Source organism: Vicugna pacos, chromosome 2 (genome assembly GCF_048564905.1).
Source record: "Vicugna pacos chromosome 2, VicPac4, whole genome shotgun sequence".
Lineage (NCBI taxonomy): Eukaryota > Metazoa > Chordata > Mammalia > Artiodactyla > Camelidae > Vicugna > Vicugna pacos.
The window spans coordinates 41,925,433-41,949,252 of NC_132988.1; the positions used below are offsets into that span (position 1 = coordinate 41,925,433).

At 34.8% G+C, this 23,820-nt stretch overlaps 1 protein-coding gene across 3 annotated transcripts in view; it reads right to left on the reverse strand.

The window, feature by feature from the left end:
- Window positions 1–23,820, reverse strand: part of ANK2 (ankyrin 2) — a 521,075-nt gene that overhangs the window by 432,468 nt on the left and 64,787 nt on the right. For all 3 annotated transcript variants that reach the window (XM_072938390.1, XM_072938386.1, XM_031691199.2), the window contains exon 2: window positions 11,964–12,024. In XM_072938390.1, coding sequence (XP_072794491.1) covers window positions 11,964–11,984 — 21 coding nt within the window. In that variant the 5' untranslated portion in view covers window positions 11,985–12,024. The remainder of the gene's footprint in view (window positions 1–11,963; window positions 12,025–23,820) is intronic.

The following is a 23,820-nucleotide window of genomic DNA, read 5'->3' on the forward strand; positions in this document are numbered from 1 at the left end:
TGTTGCTATCCAAATTCCCACAAAATACACATAGACTATAAATGTTTCATTGAAATATTTAAATAATAGATTAAAGGTGAGAATTTTAATTTATGCATTGGTTATTCATCAAGTTTTATGTAACTGAGCAGGACCATATTGTCATCATTGGTGACCATCTGATATCTGTAATGGTGCTCATAACTGCTTAACTGCATAATGGTTTAAAGGGTTTTTCTCATGCTCTTGCTGACCAAGGTTGGGCTGGAGAGGAGGGAGGCTTGGGTGGTCCACCCAAATACCTCATGATGCTATGTGCAGGGATCATGGTCAGTGCCCTGCTCTTGACTCTTTGCGATTTCCTTGTATCCTGTTGTTCAAGCTGCAGGCTTCAGCCTGTAGCAGGAGGTCCCAAGCCTCAGCCTGCCTAAAAGTCTAAAAGCATTTATCAGCCTGACTTTAAACTGCACAAGTTTTTCACTAGAACTCTCTTCCATGGAGCCCCTTCCTAGGCATCCTTTGTTCCAGGTACAAGAATATTAAGAGAATCCCAAAGCTGGAGGTAGACTTCACACCCAGCAGAGGGAAGGGGACCACTGCATCTACGAAAACAAGAACAACTTTGCAACAATTCTTTACCTTGTATATGATCTCTCTATGGAAACTAGGTCTGCCCCTTGAACTCTCGGACTTTTACTGTAAAACCCCCTGTCTTCTTTCCCCAGTAGCCTGATAGTCTTAGAAGCATTAGCCCACTGTGACCTCCTTTGCCTGGCAAAGAAATAAAGCTGTCTCTGCTGCTTCTTCCAAAACTCTGTTCTTGAGTCTCAATTCAGTAAGTGGGGTACGAGGGCCAAGTTTTGGCAACATTTATAGATTAATTTCCTCTGCTTAATAAATATAGTTTCAGCATAGAACTACAATGTGCATCAAAGATGAATTTGACAAATAACCCCACATTCTCCCAATTTTCCATTACTGAGACTCACTGACTTGCTCAGTGATAATGATGAAATAGTACATTTAGTGCATTAACCTTCAATAACCAAATCAAAGGCAGATTTTTATTACTTATGTCCAAACTATTCAGTTTAATGTTAGCCCGTTTCCTCTTCAAAACCACATCAAAAAACAAAAATGCTACAGATTCATGTGTCTGGTTTATTAATTCAGGAACTGTAACATTTAGAATCCACAAAACAGAAGTGTTGTTTGATCCCTAAAAAGAATATATGTACTAGATAGTTTAACAACATTTTTTTATCTTAATTAAATTCATATATCAGCTTTTCTCAATGTAGCAACTAAATATCGATTAAAAACACTAAAAAGTATACAGAAAAGGAAAAAATTTGCATGCTAATTTTTTACATTCTAGGTATAAAATTCTGTGCTAACAGGCAAATGCTATACAAAATTATACAAAGTATACTTAATAATTATACTAAGCAAAGTCACGGGCCCACAAACAAAATTGCAAAGCCTAGATAATGACAGCAAGTGCAAGACTAAAACACAAAACAAACTGAAAAACAAGTCATGTTATCTTGTTACCGGTTTTTAAAACTGAAAATATTATTCAAGATACACTCCAGTCTATATTTTTCTTTGACAATTTTAACTTTTCCTTTAAAAAATTTTCTTTGGAGTCTAATTTTCCTGTCAAATTCATATTCTTGGTAAAGATTTCTTTAAATCAAGTTTGACATTTACCACTTACTTGTTTATCCCAATATGTTTACTGAGCTCCCATCATTACTTCCAGGCACTGAGGATCCTGCGACTGAAAAAACAGATAAGGCTCCTGCCACAAAAAAGATTTCTCTAGAACACACAAGGAAGTAGAAAGAGCAATAATAACCAGAGAAGAAGTCAAAATCTAATTTCTACAACTCAATTCAATTCACTGGAGTCATATACCTATCTTGAGGAAAATCAGAAAATATAGACCCTAAATTTAGTTACAAACCTTAGTCTAGATGTATTTTCTAGTAACTATTTAGGAGAAATCAGCAGTCACTGGCACTCAGCCCCAGCAGCACTAGTCATTACCCTCAACCTTAAGACTGTGTTGCATTAAGTTTTCCAAAAATAGGATTCACATCTTCAAATTCACATGTTCCTTTATGTATCCCCAACAGATCTCTCCTCCAACAGAGAAACATTATGTTCTTCCTAGACTATCATTTAAACCACAATTCGGAGACTTGAATGTAAAAAAATCAGGAGCTGGACTAGCTCTCTAAGGCCCCTATTGGCTTGAAATTTTAGGAAAGAGCAGGTGCCACTCCTTCACAATCTGAATACCCACATGCTGGGGCCTTTTCTCCCTCAGGTTACAGAAAGATAACTGAGCAGGTGTGCAATCAAATTGTAATTCACATTAGAAACCCTATGAAATCACATCTCATTTTACCCTACGTCATTTCCATCAATGATAGGCTGCAATAAAGGTTACACACATTATTATGTTGACATAGGACAATTATCTATGTATATAAATACATAGGCAACAGTTTGATTTTATCAAACTGTTTGAAATCAGGCAAGTGTGGATCTGAAGCCTAGCTATGTCACAATTGATGTGATCCACACAAGTTCTACAGCCATGCTGTGCTTCAGTTTCCACTTCTATGAAATGGGAATAATAAAAATCTACATCAAAGTATGATATGTCTGAGGTTCTTAGTAGGCACTAAAGATGTCAGCTATTACTGCAATAAAACATGCTATTGAAGAGAACACAGAATAAGTATCTGTGGAAAGTCCCCTAATATAAGAAAACATAAGTACAGAAAAAATAACTTGAAGATGCTATTATCTCTAAATGTCATAGCAAATTGTCCCATTTTTATAAGACTTGGATCTCTTTTCAAATTCCATTCCAAACACTACAACTTCCCTATGGTTTCCAAATAGGGCTTTTAAGCTATTGAACAAAAATAGGTATATCTGAACAACTTTATGGTATATGTCTAACACATTTATAGATGAGGCCAATACAGATAAGGAGAATAGAATCTATAGAAGAGACTTTTGAAACATTTAGAGAATTCAAGGTGTTGAACTCAAATATAGACTCCAAAATCTAACTGGAAAAATTCAAACATATTATTTTTCAAAATATATTACTCAAAAAGTAATCCTGATCAAAAAAATGTTAAGAAAATAAGTAAAAAGTACAAACTCAAATCAATTTTCAACATTAAAATATTCCATTTAAAAGGGGCTCATATGGACTTGATAAAGTGCTCATATGATTCACTGCAAAGTCTCTCTCACTTTCTTTCTCTTCCTCCATCTCTCCCTTCCTTTCTGCCTATTTTGTTTTTAGAATGGTAGAGATTGTATTCATTTTTTTAAACTTTTATTAAGGATTATTATATTGAGCAAATCTCTTATCCTCTCACTATCCTAATTACCTTGCTTAGAAAGTAGGAATGATAGTAACTTTACCTATTGAACAGGGAAAGGAATTATACTTGTTAAAAGCCTTTAAAACAAGCTTCCTCTTGCCATAAAACTGTACACAAAAAGATACTGAAGTGCTGATCACTGAAATTTTATATAAATATTTCATATCATAAATATTAACTATTCAGGCAATATTTAATATAGCACAATTCTAGTGCTATCAGATAGTGTGGATAGTTACAATGGGAAGAACTAGCAACAACAGATGTGAACAACTATGTAAATAAACTACCCCAACACACAAGGTAATGTTAGTTCTTTTACTGTGACACAGGCAACCTGGGCCTCACGGTGTATCTTGTTCTAATCATTGATTGAGCTATTATATCAGAAAATTATACATCTGGAAGAAACCTTAGAGATGTCAATGGATTTTCAGTCTAGTAGATTTTTTTTCCCTAATGATGATTTTCTAGATGTAGTCATTATCATGTTTCTGAAGGATACAGTCCGTATGCAGTTTAATGTAGATTTGTAGTAAGTGAAACTGATAGACCCAAACCAAAACTCTACATGCGTTATGTAGGAAAATAAAAACCTAATCAGTAATTATTTTTCCACTCATTAACAATGGCTAATGATGTATTTTGTAACTCCACCAAATCTAATCTTTTCTATCACGCTGATGTGTTTGTGATTCCCTAATTTTAGTCCTTTCAGAGTAATATTTACCAATAGAAATAACTTTATGTCAGTGCTACTCTCGACACTACCCTAATTCTACACTTTCTGCAAAGTCAATCAGACCTATAGGGTAAGTTCTTAGCCTAATTCTCTCAATAGAACTGACACATTTTCTAGTTGTCAGTGCCCTTATTTAACAGCAGAAAAGTTAATTTTCTCTTCCTGATCCATAATTTCAAATGAGTCTCATAATAACATAATAATTACAAAATATATAATTACATAATAATAATCATGTAAAATAAATAGATCTGTTTACTTTTTTGGATGGTCACACACTCAATCGCAACATCAGGACTAGTAGCCTTTCCACTACGTTATTCCCTTTAAAATATATACACATTCCCTTATATGTGTATATATGTCTGTTTTAATACATATGTATTGATAACACACTCATTGAAAAAAATCCAAGCAATACAGAATGTATTTATTAAGATCGCTTATGTCAACTTTGAGAGAGTCCTACTTACCAAAGGCAACCAACCATTGACAGTTTCGTGTCCTTCAGAGCTTTACTATGGCTACGCAGGCGATGCACAGAAGCAGATTCAAGCATAGTATTCTACACCTTTTTTTCTTTCTTCTTTTTTCTTTTTTTTACTTTGGCCATCTTTCCACCCCAGAACATACACATTTATTTATTTTCTTTAAAAAGCTCTCTTTCACCAGTCCACTCTTAAACATGCCTATTTTCTTTTAAGGTGCCTATCTTAAGCACATTAAACATTTTGTAATGCCCCAACTGTAACTAAAAAATTCTACGGAGTGTGAAAAATCAAGGATTTACACTTCAAATAAGTCATCCTCTCTACTGTTTTGTATGATTTAATTTTTATAATAAAATACTTTAAATATGTATATTAGAACTTAAAAACACTTTGGTCAAATTACTTTAAATTACTATAGCAATTTGTTCTGAAAGACCATGGCATCACTCTTCTCATATATAGTCATGCAAACACATATAAAACATTTACTATCTGTTAATGTTGATATATACAGAACATTTTCATATATGCCAATATTTTCCAGAAAGTATTCTTTGGAGATAAACTCATTGTTACTCTTTTGTAGCTTGTTTTTCTGTAATGTAAGTCAGTAAACAGGGTTTGTTTCATAAGGACACATCATAAGAGAAAGAATGGCACTAGTTTCATAATGATGAAACTATAGCAATAAGCAGCAAGAAAAACAAAAGATAATGAAATAGAATTTTTCGTTAAAAGGCAAACAGCAAATAATAAACAAATGTCTTCAAATTGTAAACCATATGGCTTGGGTGTCTGTCAATTATGATAAATTATTTGAGGAACACAAGTGGGTATTAAAAACCTTTTTGAAAAAAGCTAAAAATAGGTTTTTCTTTAAACATTTTTCAAACGCTGCTTCTAAAATCTCTTAGCAGTTGTCTTCCAAATATTACCCTCGTTCTAAGGTAAAAAATACTAAAGATAATTAGTTCTTCTGGAAGTCTCCATGTTTGCCTTATTGTTCTGAGTAGAAATATGCATATTTGCAGATCTGCCAAGTTCAACCCATTTTGCTGGAGAATTCCCAGTGCACTGGATCTTGGCCAAAGAACTAAGCTGGATTGTTGAAAGTTCCTTTTTCTCCATCTGCAAAATTTCACTCTCCCTCTGCTGGCGGTCACAGACACCCTTCACAGATATTAGGTTTGGACATGCGATGAAACACACATTTGTTCCCTTTAAGCTTTACAACAATGCATACTTCAGTATCCCCTTCTTATAAGTATTTTACTTTAGAGCAGCTCTCTAACTGGCATTCACTGTTCCCTGTGGAGCTGAATAAAGCTTTTCTGTGATGAGCTCTTCCTATAAGATTTGCAATTCTTACCATTATTTGAAGAGTTCAGAAGCACTTCTAAAAGCTGTAAGCATTTTACAATGTTTTCTTTGCATCACTGAACAGCCCCAGCTGATGAAAGCAAAATGAAAAGGGCCAGATGTATGCTGAGAAGGGCACGATCTTTTCTGTGAGATCAGTATTTCCAGCTTTAGTCCACTGTTGAGGGTAAGGTCCTGCTTTCCTCATATGCTTTGCCTCTAAGCATGGGGATTCAGACATTGGAGATCACTGTGATTTATATAAGTTTGTAGGGGAAAAAAGGCTCTCCAACTTGCCCAAGAAGAACATGCTTACTCTATTGTTTATTTGTTTACAAAATTTTAAACACTAAAGGATATGGTGGATATAAATAACTAACACAAATTTTACTGTTGTGCCCCTGATTAATTATGTGACCAATATGGTAACTGTAATAAAAAATTACTAGCATTGCTAGAATTACAAATAATTTGTACAAGTCAAATGGAGGGACTGGGAGAGGAAGGCAAATTTTGCTTTGAAAACATTAAGTGATCAATTAGCTCATTAGAGCTTTGTTCACTTTATCGGATACCAATTCTTTCTACATGGTCCATGTTGTACATAGACTGAATACAGAATAAGGGATTGGTTCCAGAAAAATTAATCATAGAGCAAACACTTTCCCCCTCAAAAATCCAATTTTTTTCCTTTCAGAAAAATTGGTAGTACTTTGGTTTACTGAATTTTCATTTTCTCCCTTTTTCACAGTGAGGACAGAAAAAGGGTTTTTATGCCAAACATAAACAGCTTTAACCAAAAACAAAATATAACAAAACAGGAAACAGGATGAAAGAAAAGATTCTTGTCTTCAGTCACAAGAATTGTATGTAAAATACAGTTACAATAATATAAGGATAATATAGCTATTATATTTGGCTGAAAGAGAAAGAGACTAGAAACTCCCACTTTGATTTGATGGTTGGTAACACTTAAATGGATTAAGAGGAACAAATTTAATTCTGTCATTACTCCCAATTATATATAATCACCAGGGGAAAAATATTATAGAAAATACAGAGCCTGAGTTTTCTAAATTTAAGCAAATTGTTATAATTGTTGATCAGAACAAACATCAGTTATCCATCACTGTAGGAAATGTTTCAAATACTACATTTGATTTAAACAAAAAGATAAGAAATTGCCACCACTGTGGTCTAAGTGTTTTTTGACACCACAGGCAAACAAAAATACACACATTAGCAATAATCATGTCAATGCAGGGTATTCTATTCCTTAACATGAGAGAAGTTTATTAGCCTTTGCTATTTTCTCCCGGTAGTCCTACACAGTTTAAATAAGCCTTGAAAAACCATTTAAAAAGTCAAGACTGTAAATTTTATATCTGGCCCACATGATGTCACATTCAACCCTTTTAATTGTTCTCATTTCCTTCCATCACTTTCTTCTCTACAACTAGAACAAGATTTCACAGACCAGTAGATATAGATCTTAATGTGTCACTCAGGAATATACCACTAAGTAGAAGATGTCAGGACATAACCCAGAACTGAACTCCCTTTCTTTTCCCAGGAAACGAATCTTGGAATGAAAAGACAAAGCTCTCCCCTTCAATGGCCAGATTACCAAGCCAGTGATATCACAAGGAGTCCTCAGCCAGCCAGAGTTCTTCCCACCTGGCCTCAATATTAAAAGTTATTGGCGGCATAAGCCCCAAGTGGCCTGATCCCTGAGAGACAGTCCTCTAATCAGCATAATATTAAAAAAGGATTGTTTGGAGGCAATGAAAAAGGCAATAGGTTCTAAGGAAACAAACCCTCATTGGACTGTCAGAGATACTCTTTCTCAGTGAGCTGTTGGAGGTACTTAACTTCTTGGGAAGAACTCTGCAGTGAAAGACCAGCCCTCTTCTGCTACGTCTCTAACAGTTTTGAATGTCGCCTTCACTTCAGTGACTTCTAACCCCAGCTGGCTGTTGGGTCTGACTTCACTAGGCCACTCTGGTGATGAAATAAAATGATCTGGATCTAAATTTTGATACCACTACATTTGCTGATAATTTACTGTGCAAGTTGGAAGAACGACTTAACCTCTATGAGACTGTATCAAATATAAAATCAAGTCATAACATTTATCTCATTCAGTTGCTATGACTATCAAAAATAACTCAAGAAGACAATTTGACATTGTGGCACCAATCATACATTCAATAATGTCCCATATTAGTCTGAGATTATTACCCTGAGTTCTATGTACTCCAATTTAGCTTTTTTTTTTCTTTTACACCATTCCCTGTATCTACCTTATCTAATGTCTAGTTCCCAAAAGGGTAATATTATTTTCTTGAAAACATCCAATTCCATGTCTGTGGATACCATTAGCCTTAGACAAAGTCAAACCCTCATGGAAGAGCAACATCTTCATAACTTATACCACATACTTTCATGGCTGCTCAAGATCAAGGCAGTTAAATCCTCTTTGTCATAGTCATATGTTCATCCTTTGAAGACAATAAAGAAGAGTTCTACTCTGGAGCTTAGTAAACAGTTCCCATTTACAAACTTTTGTCATCCTGAAATGAGAACTAATTAAATTGAGTACCTGGCTTTTCAAACCCCAGATTTGTAACATACATAGCAATAGTTTTTATGGAGTTTCTTTGGCCAAAATTAGTATCTATTATCACTAAAATTAGCAACATAAGATAATTATACACTTTGAGTCAAAATAGACACTAACCTATTTTATTAGAGAGAAGAAAACTTATCTTAAAACCACAGTTAATTTATCTTAAGGACTTTATATTTTAATGAAATTCAATATAGTTGTGACCACCTAGGATTGTAATTTTCAAACAATGTTTCATGGAGGTTCAACTGTGATGTCTCAGGGGACCTACCCAAAAGTAGGATAAAGAAGAGAGAAAAGAGGTGACCCAAGTAAGTGGGTTCCAGTTCCCCCATGCCTACTGGAACCAGAATAGTTCTGTTTTTATCTTTATTTACACCAGGTTTTATCTTGCAAAGTGGTTTTACAGCTAAGAAAACATTTGAATGTCTCTGGACTAAAAGATCTCTTCAGTTTTATAAAAAGCTCTACACTCTCAAGAAAAAACACTCTAAAAAATCAAAATGGGAAGTGGAAATTTAGAGTTCCTATTTAAATGGGCATATTCAGAGTCAATGAACCAAGTTTTCATCTTCAAGCCTGTTTAATACTTCAGCAGTCTAACTCTACCACACAAAGGTCATGCACCAGAGTAAGAAGAACGCGCCAAGCCAAGACACCTGAGTAGCTACAAACAGCAGACTCCCTTCGGTCGTGGCAAACAAGACATAAGTTTTGGATTTTTAAAAAAGTCATCTTTCCCTCAAGGTCAAATAGTGTTCTGAAATTTTGCCATACAAATACTATCATTAGGAGACACACACCAATAATGAGTACCTGAAAAAGAATACTCGATATCTTTCTCATCCTTCACCTCCAAGCCAAAGATCTCTGATTTCTGACTTTTAGAAAGAAATATTCACACATATAGACACTTACAAGCACACATATGTTCATGCAAATTACAGGAAAACACCTTACTTAGGTTAAGGTCTTCTAGGTCTTCAAATATGGCTCTATTTTAATATGATTATATGTCTTTTAATATGGCTCTTCTTCTATGGCAGAAGGTCATTATGTATTAGGTTTAAAAAAATCCTTCTCCCACCTAAGGCTTGTCATGATCTACAGTGGCTGACTGAGAATTGTAACAAAGTTGGAAGCTTAGGACCACTGGAAAAATTTAAGGAGTTTGATGACACTACAAATTCCTAGTCATTGGTACCAGCCCTGTCTAACAACAGTGTCCCCAATGCAACTTTCCCTCTCTCGTCCTCCACAAACTCTACTTCCAACTTTTCTCCTTTCCTCAAATGCTTCCTAACTACTCTGGCCACACCCTTTTCACAGAGGAAATAGAAGCCTTTGTTGATACTCCCCTAAACCTCCCCTACCAAGTCTACAAGCCTATCTGTGTCTGTCCATTTCCTACCCAAGTTATGCTGAGGCGGATATCCTCCCATCAGCTCTGGGTAATGCCCCTTCCCACACTGCTGCTCCGTCCCTTCCTTCCCTCTCAGAAACCCTTTAAGCTCTCCCCTTCTCTGCACTGTTCCCATTAACATTTAAACATGTTTGAGACCCTGTGTCACCCCAACATCCTGGTCCAGGTACTGGATTCTCTTCACTTTTATTCGCAGATGAAATTTTTCACAAGAACGATATTTTTTGCTAACTTTATCACTTTACATCCTATTTATTCTTCAGCCCACTCCAAGATGGCTTATGCTCCCACCATGCCACCACAACTTCCCTTGGAATGAACTTCCCTAAGACAAAGGGACCCTAAGGACCTTTATTTGGAAAAATCCAGTGTAGTTTTACTGAAGTTTTCATCTTCCTTGACCTGTTGACAACATTTGCCACTCCATCTCATCTTACATTCTCTCCCTTTTTTTAAGTATTGGAATTGGTCCTCTGTTCTTTATCAGATAAAGATGTCTCTACAAAAAGTGGTCTCTATACAAAAGTGGTCTCTATATAATCTCTACAAAGGTGGTCTCATGAACCCCATGGTCTTAGTTACCAAATGTGAGACAATGGTTTCCAAAATCTACCACAGATCTCTACTCTGAGTTTCTAAGACTCATCTACTTGACTGCCAGCTTAGCACTTACACTCAGAAGTCTTACTGGTGTCTCAAGTGAAGTAAATTGTATTGTAATATATTAATACAATAAGACAGGGGAATATCTGCCCTTCCTAAAAATAGCCCAAGCTGATTAGTGCTCTCTCATCATCAGTACTAATTAATTGCTTAATTTCTCATTTGACACTCAAAAAATTACCACAAAGTAAATAAAATTCATGCTAATTAAATGACCATTAGAAGAGTATAAGCTTATTGGTGTAAAATTATTTTCCTTTCTTTTAACTTCTCTCCAAATTAAGTCTCTTCATTGCACCTGCCCAGAGTTTTGTAAGGCCCTTCAGGAAATTTCTAAGCAAAAATTAGAAATTTTTTAAAATTCTAATTTTATATAAATGTTGAGTTGGTTTCTTCTCTTTTAGTATTCTCATATATCTTTTATTCACTGTAATGAATTTTTAATTTAGTATAAAGGACCAATACGCTTCACTGCATCTAAAATGTCACTGGTCTTTTGCATGACTGCAGTTAATGACATCACACAGCTCATGAAATAGTTCATAATGCAATTGTTTCCTCGTAACCAGACACCATGGTTTCTATAATACTTTAAATATTTCTTCTTGGAAATAAAGAGATTCTTCTAGACAAGGTTTATAACTTTAGAAAGAAATCAGATTTCCCCAAACCGTGCATACAATAGCTATCCAAGACATTTATGTTCTATTATTTCTTTAAGTGTAATATTTCCCTCCCTTTTATTTAAAAATTTTTAATATAAATAGAATCTGGAGAATTCTCCACACTGATGCAATCTATTTGAATTATCCAGAATCAAACTGCCTTATTGACAAGCTTAGAGCAATCAATTTTATGAGCTATTTTGAAGATAATTTTTTGATCACAGAAAACAAATCATAAGCCCTAGGGAAAATAGATGACTTTGATGCACAAATCCCAATATGTTCATTTTATCTGTTGCATCTAATTTCTTTCCCCCACCTCCCTCATTCCACCAATGAATATGTTGACAATGTGATCAACTTATTCATCTTTCCCTTCCCAGATAATGCTGACAACAATTTCCTAGACTACAGAAAGAAATGCCCTATCATATAGGTGTTACATTTCTCATAATTACACTGTTATTAAAACTATAACATCTTTATATTTCTGTTTACACAAAAATTTGTTTTTACCAAACTAGAACTTATACATTCCAACCTCTGTGTCTTTTTATAGAATTCCTTCTACAATAATATTAGAATACTAAAAGTACCTTTTGCAACATGGCTGTCATTTGAAATATCAGTTCTTCATGTCCCTGTTCAGTTACTTACCTAAAAGAACAAAAAAGGAAATATAAGTTTGAAATCACTTCAATTTATCATTAAGAACAGCTTTTACATTTATAATAAAAATAGGTCTATAGTATGCACTAATAAATTCATTTATAAGAAAATTGTGACTCCATTATAAATGCAAAAGAGCAACTGAAAATATGTAAATATTTCAAGAGCTCAGAAAACTAGGCAAAACAGAGTAGATGAAAAGATGGAAAAACAGCATACACATTGTGCTGTACACCAGAAACTGACACAACATTGTAAACTGACTGTACTTCAATAAAAATATATATTTTTAAAAAAGAGGAACAGATTTAAGAAACTATGAAAATGTTTATCTATTCATAAGGAACTTTAAGCAACATTAACAGATTTGAGATGGTCAAGATAATTGAGAACAAGGTAAATTCTTGTGTTTATACTTGAGAATTATTTTCATTGGTTCAAGTTTAGTATGCCAAACAATATTTAGCCAATACACTGTGGTTGATGCTTTTGTTATATTCTGTATGAAAGTTCACATAATCTATACTAAAACTTTTAATGTTAAACATTACAAAAATAGTAAAATAATTTTAGAAACAACAAAAATCACTCTTATTCCACTATCTGAATTTAACACTTTTTATTTATCCATGTTCTTTCTCTTTCAATCTACGAATATAAATATGTACTTGTTTAAACAGGTGAACATACATCTAGCACAAGTACAAATATGTTCTCCTTTAAACATATCATACACAAGATATATAAGTACAAAATGCATTATTTTTCTTATTTATTGTTTATAATTATTATTTTATTATAAATAATAATTACAATATATTATAAATTATATAACATAATTTATATAATAAATATCATATAATTAAATTATATAATATGAGATGATTATTATAAATTATAATTATTAATATTATTATAATTATTTTCCATGTCACTGCCTACTGTTCTTACATGTCATTGTAATATCTGCAAATTTGTGCACTGAGCTGCTGTTTCCTAATTTTCTTAGCCATTATCTTTTTAATGATATTTAAATATTGTCAAATTTCTATAAATAATAATAATTTAAGTATGTGTGTATACATATCCTTTTTCTCTTTTCAGTTCCACTCATCCTTAGTCCTAACTTCTGCTGCTTTATGTGTGTCCCTACATCTAGTAAAATATATCCTTCCTCGTTCTTATCGTTCCAGAATATACTTTTATAGTCATGCCTCTGTCTTTCCCAATTGAAGCTTAGTATCAATTTGTTGACAGTTTAATTCCTTAAAGTCCAACTAGATTTATTACATTGCATTCAGTCTATAAATAGACTTGATAAGAATCTACATCCCAATAATTGTCATCTCATCCATCCTTTATGTAAATCTCCCTTTTCATCTCCCCAAAAAAGTGTTCAGTTTTCTTTGTATGGTCCATGCATACCCTTTGCTAAGTTCATTATGAAGTACTTAATGCTTTTTCCAGCAATATCAACAGAATCTTCTTTCTCACTACATTCTCTCTCTGATATACATTACTATTATTAATTCCTACACTGTCATTTTGTGTTTATTCTCATTAGAAAGTTTACAGGCTTTTGAAAGTTTTTGACATTTCTCTAATTACATCACAATTTTTAAAACTATAAGGAAAATTCACAAAGTCTTCCAGAGTATTCCTATTACAGAAGTTAATATTATTAGACAGACTGTGATATGCAGAACAATATGGAGTTAATGAGTGAGGATGAATAAGATGACTTACTGAGCCACATTTCAAAAGCAGGCTTTGGTTCTAGTGTGTCCTTCCATTTGGAAATTGTACGACCTCATATATAATATTCAAATATTCAAATATTTTATACCTTTGCATTAGGAGCCTGTAAGTACCAAACTAAATAGTTTCCCTGAACAGATTTTTAAAGAAAACTTACTACACAATTATATCCTTTGGCTTTTCTCAGAAAGCTATTTTAGGTGTGTTTGCACCTTACAGGAGAAAGAGTCAAAGGATGTGAACTGTGGTTTCACAGGAAGAGCCTGGCTTTGGAATCCCACTGGTTTGGCCTCAAGACCTGACTCTGCCACTTGCTAACAACAGGCCCCTCGCAAAGGGCTTAACTCCGAGCCCAAGTTCTCCTGCAGTGAGTTTACTTGGAGGCTTAGAGATAGTAGGTAGGATACACCTGGCATAACTCTGGCACTTGAAGACTGGTAGGTATCATCATCCATTGACAGAAAGCTATGTCTTGACCTCATTCTAAGCATTTTACATATGTTTATTCATTTAATCTCACAATAGCCATGTGAAATATTATGCACATTTAGTCCATGATGAATGAGTTCAGAGTCTATACTGAACAAGTTCACAGTAATAATCAATGCTGATTCAGAATTCTAGCCATTGGCTCTCTGATCCTAAGTCAATGTTGTCTCCACTATGGCCACCTGTCTCCTGGTTTCATTACTTTCCCTACTAAGCTCTGGCTTTTCATAATATTCTACAGATTTCCTTTTAATTTAAAATGACTGAAAAAGAGTCTTTTCAAGTTTACATTAAAATCCAGTGAATAATGTCTATAATCTTGAAACTGTCATTAAAAACAATTATTATCTGTCTGATTCAAAATGCCTCTTCCAACATTAATCATCACTACTTCCCTTTATTTGTCCTACAACCAGACCAAATTCTTTGCTATTTCCCTTTACGTACCTGCAAAATTTGATCTCATTTTCTTATCCTCAGGCTTTATCTCAAGACAATTCATTTTTTTTTAATTTATTACAAAAGAAGTAACTGTTTGTGCTGGTTATTTTCTCAGCTCTCTTGAGCTCCCATCTGCTCACTTTTCTTCTCTGCCCTGCTCTCATCCTGTGAGGCTGATCTCTACACACTGTGTCACACAAGCTCTCCTGCACACTGGCTTCCATTTGCATTTATTCAGTAGGACGTACCAGCAACGGATCCCAAAGTGGAATGAGACAGAGATTGAAATCTGTATTCATGGCAGTAGCTGCATTCCTCTAGTACTACAGCCTCCATCAGGTGGTTCCCATTCTACATTCGAGTAACATAGTTTCCTCCACCTTGGTCTTTCCTTTGGTCTTTCAGGTCTTGCCTAAGGGTTAGGGTGGTTGCCCCATGGTAATTCACCACCTCTTGATGGTTCCCTCAACCCAACTCAATTTTCTTTTTTGCTTTTTGTTTTTGTTTTGTTTGGGTTTTTGGTTTTTGGGTTTTTTTAAATTTGTTGAGGTGGGGGGTAATTAGGTTTATTTATTTATTTACTTAATGGAGGTACTGGGGATTGAACCCAGGATCTTGTGTATGCTAAGCATACATTCTACCACTGAACTATATATCCTCCCCCACCCCAACTCAATTCTCTTTAAACCATCTCTCCATTAAAGTCTCATCAAGAATCCTGGCTAATGGGACCTGATTAAACTTACAAACTTCTCCACAGCAAAGGAAACCATAAGTAAAACAAAATGACAACCTACGGAATGGGAAAAAATTTTTGCAAAAAATGAAACCGACAAAGGCTTGATCTCTAGAATGTATAAGCCGCTCATACGACTTAATAAAAAAAAAAACAAACAACCCAATCCAAAAATGGGCAGAAGACCTAAACAAGCAACTCTCCAAGGAAGAAATACAAATGATCAATAGGCACATGAAAAATGCTCAATATCACTAATTATCAGAGAAATGCAAATCAAAACTTTGATGAGGTATCACCTCACACCAGCCAGAATGGCCATCACACAAAAGTCCACAAATGACAAATGCTGGAGAGGCTGTGGAGAAAAGGGAACCCTCCTACACTGCTGGTGGGAATGTAGTTTGGTGCAGCCACTGTGGAAAACACTATGGAGATTCCTCAAGCGACTAGGAATAGACTTAACATATGACCCAGTCATCCCGCTCCTGGGCATATATCCAGAATGAACCCTACTTCAAAAAGACACCTGCACCCCAATGTTCATAGCAGCACTATTTACAATAGCCAAGACATGGAGACAGCCTAAATGTCCATCAACAGATGACTGGATAAAGAAGAAGTGGTATATTTATACAGTTGAATACTATTCAGCTATAAAATGACAACATAACGCCATTTGCAGCAACATGGATGTTCCTGGAGAATGCCATTCTAAGTGAAGTAAGCCAGAAAGAGAAAGAAAAATACCATATGAGATCTCTCATATGTGAAATCTAAAAAAAAATTTAAAAATGAACATAAATACAAAACAGAAACAGACTCATAGACATAGAATACAAACTTGTGGTTGCCAAGGGGGCAAGGGGTGGGAAGGGACAGACTAGGATTTCAAAATTTGTAGATACTGACAGGCATATGCAGAATAGATAAACAAGGTTACACTGTATAGCACAGGGAAATATATACAAGATCTTGTGGTAGCTCACAGGGAAAAAAATGTGACAATGAATATATGTATGTTCATGTACAATTGAAAAATTGTGCTCTACACTGGAATTTGACACAACATTGTAAAATGACTATAACTGAATAAAAAAAATGTTAAAAGAAAAGAAAAAAAAAGAATCCTGACTGAGTGTTTCATCTATTCCTTCTCATTCAAAAACAATGGAAGCATATAAAGCATAAAAGAAGACATTCTATGTATAAAGCATATAAAAGTAAAGAGAAAGATGCTCTTGGAATAACTAGGTATAACAAGAAACACTACTTCCAGAGTTCACTTTATATACATACATAGAATTATTGTCTTAAATATTATATAATATTCTTATTATAAAACATTGCTCCTTTTATCCAGATGGACCTTGGCCAAGTCAGTATATACAACCTCACTCATCTGTTTAAATATTTTCTAAGCATTCTAGAAAATATGCATATACCACATATCTATTTAATCAAAGAAAGATATGTTTTCTATTATCTAAAAAAATCAGTTTAAAATTTTCTTAGTTTTAATTTATATCTTCAAGGGTTGTATTCATAATTCTTACATGAAAGAAACTTGACAGGAAATGTTTACTTTCAGAGTCAGTCTGTCCTATCATTTCTTCTTCCTTTTATATCTACCATTTATTAAACATCTACAGTAAGTCTCTCTCTATATCTATATTATCTATTTATTCCTCATGCCATGTGAGACAGGAATTACTAAATCCCTTTCACAGATGAGAAAACTAATCATCATATAGGTTAAGTAATGTGCCTAGGCTCCAAGTGCTGAAGCCAGGAACTGCCCTGTCCCTTTCCAAATTCCTCTTCTTTTTCATTATATCTTGCTGCCTCCTATAAAAGATTGGGTATACTTACATTTTACCTGATATCATGCCCAAGTTTTGTTATATTGTATCAGGTTTTGCTAAATGCTCATCCTATTGTATCAAAATACATCATATTTTCATAAGATGTGATTTGGTCCATGGTATTATTAAGTCATTAAAATATCATAATGTTTCCATTTTATTTTCTCTTACTTGTCAAGAAATAGTAAAACTTTAACAGTCTTTACCTGATAGTCAAGCCGTAAATAGTTATGAAAACATGAAGGACCCAAGTACTAAAGGGTTAGTGATGTTCCAATGGCTTGGAGTTCCTACAGTGTCCCTGGACCAGTTACAACAGAATATCTAGGGGTGTTTTTTTTTCAAACCACAGAGTCTTGAACCTCACTCCAGTATAATTTTTAAGACGTTATACTTTTTACACCCTCTGCAAGGTGATTCTCCCACATATTAAAGTTTGAGAAAATAAGGCAAGAATAAAAGCCTTATTTCAGTGATTGCTGGGCCAGCAGTACATCAGCATCACCTAGGAACTTATTAGAGACGCAGAATCTTGGCCCCACCCCAGATCTTCTGAATTAGACATTCTGGGAATAGGCCCAGTAATCTGTTTTAGCCAGCCTTCCAAGTGATTCTGATGCAAGTGAAAGTGTAAGGACCGCTGCCCTTTGTGAAGCCATTTCCTGGATCCTTTGTCCTATTCACATTTTTCCACTTATGGACTACTGAAGAGCCATTATGGAGCCAAGGCACTGTCACTTTTCACTTTCCCAGGAGGCTCTTTAACTCCACAAAACAGACCTCTCTGGTACATACAGTATTCAATGACCACCATCTCTTTCCCTGCCCTTATCTTATTTGATCTACCTTATGTCTAGATTAAAGTTTCAACAGGTGCAGAGCTCACATTCACATAATCTTACTAGCAGCCAACAAAATCATCAACACTTAAATCAGAACCATCATTTCAGATTCCTTTAGAATCATGTATGTAACCATAGAGACCACATAGTTTGTGTAATACTTCTTAGAAAAAGTCTTCCCCGGTTCACTTTGTATGTGATGAACAATCCTCTCTGCGCCTTAGCACCAATTTAGAAAGTACAACATTTAAGCATTCATAAGATGTTTCCATGGAAAAGACCAATCAAATTGAAAGAAAAACATTGCCTCCAGGTGTCAAAAGAATAAAAGAAGTTCACAAAAAAACCTTGCCCAATTAAAGTTCAAGGCAAATAGCAAATAACATCACAGAATAGTCATTGTGGACCGAGTTGCTTTCCAGCTCTTATATTTGTGAATGCACTCACAGGGACCTGGTTCAACATCTCATGCAACAATGCAGAACACAACAGGAAAATCAACGTTGTACTCCGCATGCTGAGCAAAGTGTTCCATCTGACCTTCAGAATTGGTTGCACTCAACTACTTTTAATTTTAGTCCCAATTTCAAGAGACTGCCAATGACACAGAGCTACTGCATGAAGTCCTTGCATCCAGCTCCCGTCGGGCTGTTCTGTGGAGCCTTTGAATAGCTTGAGCTGCACTGACAGAATAGGCATTATTTCCTTTTGAAACTGAAAACCAGCTCCTGGGCCTCTGCAGACGTGTTTATTCGTCTCCAGGAGAATCGAGAGCAGTTGACGTGCTCTCCTCTCCTGTAACTCTCTGCTCTTAATGAGGCAGTGTCTTATGCTTAGCTCGGTTTAAAATGTACTTTCTTGGCCTTCTTCAAATCCACAATTCAGTTGGATTCTCCTGGCCTCTGACTGTGAATAGCTTCCCATGTAGAAATATACCACACCTCTGATTTTTCTTCTTTCAAGACAGAGTATTTTGCTTTGAGGTTGGCAGAGAAACAGCTTGGAAAACCATTTGCAACAAATAAAATACTAACAAGGCAGATACCCTCAGCATCAGTTTCTCAACGCCTCTTTCCTTCTTAGTTAATAGAAATCCTACATGAAGATAGAGACTCACTAATTTGAATCATATTTTTTGCCTAATTTTAACAACTGCATTAATAGGAATAATAAGTACAGTTGCTTTCCTTCGTGTTCTAGTCATTTTTCAGAACATATGTGTTCATTCATAGCTTATAGTTATCTACTCACAACTGACTACTAAAAACAATACCTGAACAACTGGATTAATATTTAGATGACTATGTAGGAACCCCAGGGGCTAAAAGTGGTAGGTCAGAAACCTGAAAAAATGACTGCTCACAAAATGATAGTATCAACAGTGTACAAGGTATTATTTAAGGGCCTTTCAATCCAGTTGGAGATGATACAAATAAATAAAAAATTAATAATAATAATAATAACCAATAACTTATAGAATGTTTCCAAGTACCAAAAACTGCATTGACTACTTTACATATATCATCTCAATTGCTCTTCAAAAACAGCCCCATGAAAATCATCCTATAGTTACATTCTATAGACAGAAAGTGAGACTCTGAGAAATAAAGGTATGTGCCCAAGACTATGTTGCTAATAAGTGACTGAACTGAAAATCAAACCAGGTCTTTCTGATTTATAAAACAGAGGCCTTTGCCGCAATTAGTTTTATAAATGAAGGTAATATAAACTAAGTGGCATATTGATGGGGATCGAGCATTAAATGGCTTGGTGGTGTGTAATCTTCACTTAGGTGATGACACTTGAGCTGAGCTTTGAAGTAGTAAAGAGGTGAGAAAAGAACAAGAAATTGGAGGGAAGGAGAGGGAAGAGAAGAGAAAGACCCAAAGAAGAAAGTAAGATGAGTTCATGTTGGTTTAACATAAAGGGACAGAACAGGACTTCTCAAGGCAAGTTCAAGAAATCAGTCCGGCTGCAGTATAGGTAACAAAACAGAAAGACAAACTGCAAATGTAAGTTAGGGTCATTTAAAGGTCTTATGTCTCAAGCTCTGCGGTTTGACTTTTATTGATAGAGTATGACGAATCATACTTCAGGTTTATTGGCAAGGGAAAGACATAATCAAAATGGAGTTTTAAGGATATTCATCTAGTGAGTGGGCAGGCAGCTTGGACAGGGGTTAAAAAGGAATAACTACAACAGAAATAATATTCTAATAAGGACCTGACAACTGCCAAACACTTGGAGGCTTAAGAATTATACCTCAGCTCCTAAATGCCAAACAAATCTACATCAGTTAAATCTCCTGGATTTACTGGTGGTTGCACATCCTTTCCTCCCTCCAGGTCAAATCTAGGGCTAACACCTGCAGAGGCCTCAGCCCCTAGAATATGGGCTCCATGAGGTAGGGACTGCAGTTGCTCTTTTAACTGTTAAACCTCTGTGCCTAGAACAGTGCTTAACACTGAGAAGGCAACTCAGTAAATACGTATTGAATGAATGAACGCATGAGCCAAAATGCTCAATCATGTAAATGGCTAATTCTAGGCTTAATGTTATTAAATGTTTAGGTAGAAGAGAGAAAAAGTGAAGAGGTTTTTATACAGATCATCATCTACCCATCTTTGACATAAATCACACTCCCCTATACGTGAAGATTAAATAAGGCCTCATTATAACCAAATGGAATGTACATGCCCTACTTGGGTTCTGATTTGAACAAATCAACCATAAAAAAGGCAGATTTGAGACCATCATGAAAATATGAATATTAGATATTTGTTATTAAGTTATATTAAAGAGGTGCGATAATGACATGATTTAAAAAAGGGCTTTCTAGGTAGAGGCATAGTGAAATATTTACAAGTAAAATGACATGATGTCTGGTGTTCTCTTTCAACTAGTCCAGCAAAATCAAACCAAAAAATGTAAGATGGGAGACAGATGGAACAAAATTAGCAAAATGATGATTTTGAAGCTATTGAATATATGGGGATTCATTACAGTATTCTCCTTACTTTGGTCCATGTTTGAAAATGTCCATAAAAGATTTTTTAAAGGCTTATAAAATATGGGCTGGAAAAAAAAATGCCAATATTTTAGTCTATGCATGAGGATGTCTACCAGGTGCCCTCCAAATACAGTTACACGCATTCATTCCTTCAGGCCATGGTTATTGAGTCTACAATGTATTGGGGGTTATTCCAAGTGAATGAGACACTGTCTCTACCCTCAGAAATCTCCCAATCCTGCAGAGGAGGCACGGTGGAAAACTAGTGACAGCAATCAGATATAGTCAAGTTACAGTGGGGACACAAAGAACGTAATTAAATTTAACATTTAGAAAATTCACTCCAGCTGCAAGGTACTTACTAGACAGAAGAAAAGCAGAGGAAATGAGGATTGGAACTGAGGTAGCAGCACTAAAGAAAGGATGGACACAAGAAATTTTAAGGATTCCACATATAAGTGGTATCATGTGGTATTTGTCCTTCTCTGTATGATTTCACTTAGTATATATGTATGTATAACTGAATTACTATGCTGTATACCAGAAACTAACACAACATTGTAAATTGACTATACTTCAATTTAAGAAAGAAAGAAAGAAAGAAAGAAAGAAAGAAAGAAAGAAAGAAAGAAAGAAAGGAAGGAAGGAAGGAAGGAAGAAAGAAAGAAAAAGAAAGAAAGAAATGTAAAGAAATTTTAAGGAAGTAATAGAATTCTTCATAGTATTTATAATTTTTCTTAATAATAATAAAATAGCTATCTCTATTGGGTGCCTAATTTGTACCCAATTCTGTAAAGAAAATCACATTTTTGACCCTGTCATCTATGCTAATGGCTAAGAAAAGGGTGTTTGTACATGTGGGCTAGAGGAGGAAAAAGGAAATTGTATATACATATGCAGAGCAGTGATAATGTACATACTAACTAACAAAATGAGAAAAAAAAAGTATGGAGAAATACATAAATAAACATTATGAAAATCATTTTGGATGTCACAAAAAAGTATGTAAATACACATTAATCTATGCAATGGGTTTTATTTAAAGGACACTCCTTTTACTGAAGTCAAATATGTGATATTTAGAATTCAAATGCTACAAAGTAAATCTAATTACTAAGGTCACATCTGTATTCTGTCAAGGAGATTTCTTTCTTAACTTTCACAAATATTAAAATATGTAATATTTTATGTAAAATATGTAGTTAACTACACACCCAGAATTAGTCTTCATAATACTTCTTTCACCCAATTTTAAATAAAAATAATGAGCCACAGGAAAGGCTTTCCAACCCCATCAACCTGGGTAGAGTCAGGCTAGAAAGATGCAGACAAGGATGAGGACATGCTTTGTCCCTCCTTCCCTGAGCAAGGTCTTTCAAAATGCTACAAGTACCCCGGCATGGTCATTTCTTTAAATGTCTCTCAGACCAGAATGAAATATTTGAGTCAACAGTCACCATCAGTAGGACAGTGAATTCTTCAAGGGGTTAACCCTTCCCAGAGGAAAAGATCATCTCTTGCTTCCTCCCTTTTTATCTTCTGGTGTGTCAACTACACACACACACAACTTACCTCCCATGGAGAGAGTGGTCTGAGTAAGTCAGAAGCTTGGCTATCTAGGTCTGTGCTCTTTAGATGGAAGAAGGAAAACAGATTATGTCATTTGTTTTGTATTATGCCAAAAGCCCTTTCCTCGGGTTATTTTCCAAATTAATTTCCAAATCTAGAATCTAGAATGTTTATTTGAAGAAATAGTCAACACTGGTTTCAAACTAGTTGGTTTCAGTGGAGAAGTCTGACAAACACTATTTCAAGCCAGGCAACCAAGGTTCACATCAACAGTGACAAGTCATATTGAGAGTAATACCCTTAATATGATGTAATGAGAACAGCACTTTATTCTGTGATCTTCCTCTCAAATACACAGAACCCAATCTTATCATGAGAAAACCATCAGACAAATTTCCATGGAAGGGTATCCTACAACACACCTAACCAGAACTCCTCAAGACTATTAAGGTCACCAAAAACAAGGAAAGCCTGAAGAAACTGCAGTGAGGAGACTTAGGAGACAGGACAATATGTAATGTGGTCTCCTGGATGGGATCTTAAAATAGAAAAGGAGCGTTAGGTTAAACTAAGGTGATCTCTATGGATTTTAGCCAATAATAATATAACTAATAAATATAATTAATAATAATTTCTTATTACTTATAACAAATACACCACACTATTGTAAGATGTTAATAATATGTGAAATACAAGGAGGATGAGTAATATGGGAATTCTCTGTACTATCTGCTCAATTTTTCTGTAGATGCAAAACTACTCTAAAAAATAAAGTCTGTTAATTTTTTAAAAGGTTTGCTTCTCCCTTGATGAAATAAGTCAAAAGATATCCTTACCTTTTAAATTTATAGTTTATAAATTAATACTATGACTGGATACTAAATCTCTGTTCTTTAAAGGTACTTGAGAAGAATATATATTTTTTCTCCACTACCCCAAAATAGATATCCCAGTCTCAGAAATGAAATCTGGAGGAAACTAGCTCTTATATTATTCTTGGAAATAATAGGAATAAAAGGCTCTCCCAATATATAAAATAGATAAACAACAAGGTCTTACTGTACAACACAGGGA